Below are 6000 nucleotides of genomic sequence, written 5' to 3' on the forward strand. Positions count from 1 at the left end.
CAAGGACACAGCAGTTTTCATGGAGGTACCTGACACGGTGAGTTCATCTCCCGTTCTGCAAGCAGCCCTGGTTCTGCAATGCTGAGCTCTGGATTGATACAGAGATTCACCTCAATGGATTCGTTATAGGATTGAAGCCTGTTTTTTTTTAAAAATGTACGTTTCCTAGTAGGGATTGATTTATTTGCCAGTTTGTGTTTCTCCATGACTCTGCTATGGTGTGCGAGCTGTCTAGGTTTTCTCTGGACCGTATCCATTACTGAATACTGAAGCTTACTCTGACGGGCTAAGTCCTCTGCTATGGAAGCCTGCTTCCATAGAAACACGTGGCTTTCACTCAGCTGCTCCACAGGAGCTGGCGGTGTGTAGGCCCACGGCACAGATGGCTGTGGGGAAGGTCTCTCGCACGTGTTGGTGGGTAAGGGCTGGCATACAGGGACAATAAAGCAGCTGACATCCACTGACTTGCTTCTGTGTCAGTAGGGAAGCTGCCTGCAATGCTCTGCTTGTTCTGCAGCTTCTTTCTGTACAGCAACTGAGTCCATGCTGGGATGCGCTCTTCTCTGGAGAATGCAGGAAAGGCCAAGGAATACAGAAAGCGAAGGACATGAAGCTAATAAAGGGATATTTTGGGCTTCTGGGTGAAAAAACAAGCTCTGGAGAAAGGAAAGGGCACCTCTATTCAATCAGCATTAGAACTGCCACATTTATAAGTTTATTTACCCTGTAAATTTCAGGAACAACAAAAAAATAAAGGAGTGAAAAATATGATTTGGTGGTACGATGTCAATAAATGAAGACAGACTTTAATGGTGTGTTCTCCAGTGTAGTGCTTTGGAGATCCACTTGAGAAGGGAGAGCTCTAGAGATAATAAAAGGTGGCCACGGATGTGCGGCAGCCCTTAGTGAGCAAATGCTTAGGAACAAACTTATTTGATTAAGGATATTAAACAATTACATGAAGTAGGTCTGCACTGTGAAATTCAGAGAGCTGGCAAGTAAACTTGGTGTTTATATTGCTGAATTCTTTAGGAATATTTATGCTGTAAATTTGGAGATGTCTCATTTCTTCTGCTAATTGGGCTCGAGCAGACATTTTCATCTGGGGAATTATCTACAACAATGTGAGTGCTAAAATGGAAAGAGCTATACAGCTTGAAATATGGACAGTATATTTAAGAGACTAGTTAAATCTCAAATTTTCTAGGCTATATTAATTTAGAATTATGCATACAACTAAGCTTGTCACATGACATTTCTAAATTAACTTTTTAAAAATACTACTCTCGTTTGATATGGAATTCATAAGGGGTGCATTCCCTCTTAGGAGACAAACATGCGCTCTAATTGCAATTTTTTAATATCAGAGAGATGGTACTTCAAAAAAGGTCTTACTTCCATTGACTCCATTGATGGCATCACACTCCATTCCACCAGATCTGTGCGAATCTGAAAATAATGATTCAAGTCGAGTCACTGCTTTCTCCAGTCTCTCCATCAAACCATGATCCTCTGCCATTCTGAAAAAATCATGAAGGACAGAAAGAGTGTTAGACCTCTCTGAATAAAGCCTGTGCTTTACTTCATGTTCTGTTCATCTTGTGGCTTTATCTTTTATCAGCTTTTATGGTAAAACTTGTATTTTTTAAGTATTGTCTTGCATATAAGCAGTTGCAGTGAAGCAGTCGATATACGGTAACTTGCTTCTAACTAACAGTACTTGGCCTGCTTTTTATTGTAAACAGCCCATTCAAGCCACTGCTAGCTTTGGGCAGTCTATGCGTGGACAATTTATGACAAATGTATGTGTATGCTCCCAATCAGATACTGAGATGACTGAAATATTTATAAATGTAACAGATAAAAACTTATGCCTACAATGATTTGCATCAGCTATTTACAGAGGCAAAAACACAGACCCAATTCTCCTTGACTGAAGGCCAGACTTGAAATGTACACCTCTTGATTTTTGAAAAGGCACATTCTGAAATTTTCCTGAGTCTTTTACACTTTGTAGCAAGACTCAGCCACTTTATTGAAGACTACACAAGAAGTCAAGAAGGTCTTCTGATTGTATTCTGGTATGATTTCCCATCACTTAACATTTTTCTTATGAAAATACCTGATGTGAATCAGTGTTTCTCAAGCTTTTAAAATCAAGCACTAATTAACCTTTGGAAAGAAAAAAAAATAATCCAGGGGGCTGCTTGTGCAGTATGGCTTACAGTACTTTTCACTTAAAATGAAACCGAAATTAGGTTAAATTTTTAACAACTCACACATTACTTTCTTTCTCCACAATGTGATTATCTGCCTTCTTACATGTGAGGAAGTGTAGGCATTGACATTTTTGAATACTGGCCAACGTCTCAGGGAACACAGCGCTATATACACTGCAGACTGAGAAACAGTTACATAAGCAAAGACAGAGCTATGTTTAAATCCCCTATCATTTAACACGACAAGTTTAAGGTACACGTTCCTCACTTAAGGTTGTGAGTGCTTTATTCTGCTAAGTGACACACAGTAAGCGAGGGGTGATCCATGGCTCTGGATTGACATGATCCTTGTGAACAGTTCCAGCTCAGCTCCCACACGAGGGCTACATCCCCTGACCAGCACTGGGGTGTGCAGAAGCAGGGGCAACGGGGGAACCCATCCCCAGCTGGGGCAAGCAGATAGTCAGCGGCCCTCCGGAGTCCCTACCCTGCGGTGCTCTCCCACAAGACATTGATTGCTGTATGGCTTGTAGACTAGAAAGGTTAGGACTACCTGGAACATATGTGTAAATGTATTAGTTCCTAATGAACAGCCTGCTAAAAGTGCTAGTATTTTAGGGATACCAAAGCAAAATAGTAGATTCCAATAAACTGTGCAGTACTATGCAACACTAGGAACCAAAACAAAAAATGCTGCTTTGGTGTCCCCATACCCAGGGGAGAATGCCTAGACGTTATAAGTAAAGTAACATGAAAAGTTTTGATTTACAAAATAGTACTAATAATTTTTATTAATAAAAATAGTAACAGTATTTTTATTGTTAAAATTTAAGTGTGAGAGAAGACTAGCTACTAGAACTGTGGAAATACAAGCAGAGATCTTGTGCTGAGTCATGCTGCCTGTCAAACAAGGTGGGACCTTCAGACTTTACCCTATAAATATAATGAGGCTTGTGTTTGACCTAAAAGTGTAGCAGAAGATTTTACAGTGAGAAACCCTTGAGAGAACTATTCTCATGAGAAAGTTTTGTCTGGAATTTATGGGTTTCTTCTATTTACATTAAATAAAAAAGCAAACCCCCAATAGAGGATGACATTAGACAGCACACATATAAACTGTTAAAATTCAGAGGGGCTCTCTTTGATCATGCTGCAAATTCACACTATTCTGTTTGAAAAATCAATGAATTTTTCAAAGAAACACCTTAACTTTTTGTAAGATTACAAGTATCTTGGCAGGAATGAGATGAAGATATGAGGAGAGCTTCTGAAACCTTTCTTAAAACAAAGCACTGTTAATCCTCAAAAATACTATGAACACATTCTTTTCACATTTTACCCTGCCACATAAAAGTCTAAAATGGCATCTGTTTTAAAAGTTATGTTGTAAACCAGTCTAACGTCAGGCTGGTCTAACACAGCATAGTAACAATCAACTAATTTCATCAATATTTTAAAGTATATTTACAGTATAGTTCCTGTTTGTCTTCATTTGAAGATACAGCCTGGTCGATTGTTTTTTTTTCATCTACCTTAAAATCTTCCTTGATGACTTGTACAAATTTATTTGGAAGATCTGTTACTTTTTGGCTTCTTCAGCGCCTGATTTTGCCTGTGGAAGGACCCAATTGTTTGACTACAAACTCAACGTGTTTGCACACACTTGGACGTCTGAGGAATCTCACAACTGAACAGAGGTGGGTCACACTTGTAATGTCCTACCCAGCAAACTGTCCTCTGTAAGACGCTAGGAATATGGACTATGGAGTCAGAAGCTCAAGGGAATACCCCAACTCAATAACCCTATGGACATTTTTATGCAGCACTTTCCAGCTGCGACGTAGTGTTTTGCTCACTATATTCTTCACAGTTTTATTCTATTCCCATTAGCTGGAGAATTACCATATTGTTCTTCCAAAAGCAGGTATCACCAGTGAAGCAATCACAGAACAATATATTGTTACAGTCTTTTAGACAGAAGTAGGAACCATTTTCACCATAAAATTAGGGATGCTAGGTTTTTGTTATGTTTATAAGCAATGTTACATTTAAGAACTCCTCAGTCATTATGTTTACACTGAACCTACCTTTTTATCTGTGTACTTATATTCATGACTACAAGGTATTTGTATCTATACTTATATATATGCGTGCACATAAGCATGCACACCGGTATCCCTCTCATGTTTGAGTAAAGTGCAAGCATACTTTTGCCATAACTGTGTATAACAAACACTACAAAAGCTAATCAGTGGTACATACAATAACCTCACATTTACACTTTGCTTTACCATCAATTGGTGAGGTACGTATCTTACAAACAAGACTGGAATTAATGGTACTGTTCTGAAGGGAAGACTCCACTGAGCAACAGCATGACAACCCTCTTCATCCATCCCGTTCTCAATCTAAACATTGACATCTTTGCCTATATTTAGGGATTCACCTATTTGGCTCATATTACGACAACCTTCAGCGTTTGCTTGGCCTATATTCAGCTGTTCCTTTGATTACTAATCATTCCACACTGCACTCCACGTGGTCAAACCAACACCACAAAGCCATAGCTCAAAAGGAGTCAGAACACAAACAGTACAGCTTGACTCTGTGAAGATACTGTCTGTGTGATACAGCATCAGAGCTTATATTATAAATAAATAATAAGACTGGTCTGCTTACAGTGCCAAATGAAACCTTTGCATGTTAATGAAAAGTAAAGAGGATGTAAATATGTCTACGGGATGCTTCCATTCCCATAAAGCATGTTTTTACATCGAGACAGATTCTCTAACTCATCTCTATTAGGATTTCAATTAAAGCTTTGATCTTAAAGTGGATTATTTGGGTTAATCATGTGTCTTTTCCTGGAGCTGATGCTGACTACCTATAAGGGGTTAAAACCAACAGTGTTTCAACTTCCATGTAATCCTGAATCTAGTTCCTGTCTTGGTGGAGAAGTACACTGTCCTTCATTGAAAATAAGGTCAGCTAAGAGCCAGGAAAGGTGTTAACCCACATCTACTGACAATCATTTAAATGTTGACATTATTAACTCTCTCTTGTGCACAAAAAATAAGAGGGAGGATCTGCAAATCTGCCCTGTTTACTGTTAGTGATATCTTTTTTGGGCGTGCTAAAGGCATGTGGTAATACTACCATCTGTTGTTTCTTCCTCAAAAGAAGTGAAGCCAAACCCAGGTAGAACGAGCCATGCTGAAGACCAGAAAGCAGATCTCTTTTTATAGACAGGCCTTGGGAGACCACTGCTTTTCTCCCCAGCTTGACAGCTGTCTCAAAGCACTATTTATCTATTACCAAGGGGAAAAAACTTGTCTGTAGACTAAAATCCCCTAACATATTCATCCCAAACAGCAGTCAAATTGGAAGCCAAAACACACAGGTACTATTTGTGTTATCATTGTATGTGACTTACAACAGAGGACCATATTGCTCTATCTCAAGAAGAAACAAGCTGTAACGAGCCCACAGGGAAAATACGGAGAAAAAACCCACCATATGATGGTTTATCAGACACGTAAAAATGGCAGTTTTGAACATAAGAATGGTGCCACCCTGTAAAGTATTATATTATTCTGACAAACATCAGCAAGAGATAAAAGTTTCACGGCTCTTTTTACTTCCTAGCACTCTCTTAATTTAGAAGAAAAAGAAGCAACTTGTTCATTTTGGTTTCTTTCTCCTAAGTATCAGTCCTTCCAAATCCACCTAGCATCTGAAAAATTAAGCCGTGTCTCACTCATGCTCATCATCTGAGATGCTA

At 39.0% G+C, this 6000-nt stretch overlaps 1 protein-coding gene across 1 annotated transcript in view; it reads right to left on the minus strand.

Moving 5' to 3' along the window:
- CAP2 (cyclase associated actin cytoskeleton regulatory protein 2) overlaps window positions 1–1519 on the minus strand; it is a 62569-nt gene extending 61050 nt beyond the window's left edge. Inside the window, exon 1 of the mRNA XM_086608996.1 lies at window positions 1396–1519. Within this exon, the coding sequence (XP_086465122.1) occupies window positions 1396–1519 (124 nt within the window). The remainder of the gene's footprint in view (window positions 1–1395) is intronic.
- Between the last annotated feature and the right edge of the window lie 4481 nt (window positions 1520–6000).

Source organism: Tauraco erythrolophus, chromosome 3 (genome assembly GCF_009769465.1).
Source record: "Tauraco erythrolophus isolate bTauEry1 chromosome 3, bTauEry1.pri, whole genome shotgun sequence".
In the NCBI taxonomy this organism is placed as follows: Eukaryota; Metazoa; Chordata; class Aves; order Musophagiformes; family Musophagidae; genus Tauraco; species Tauraco erythrolophus.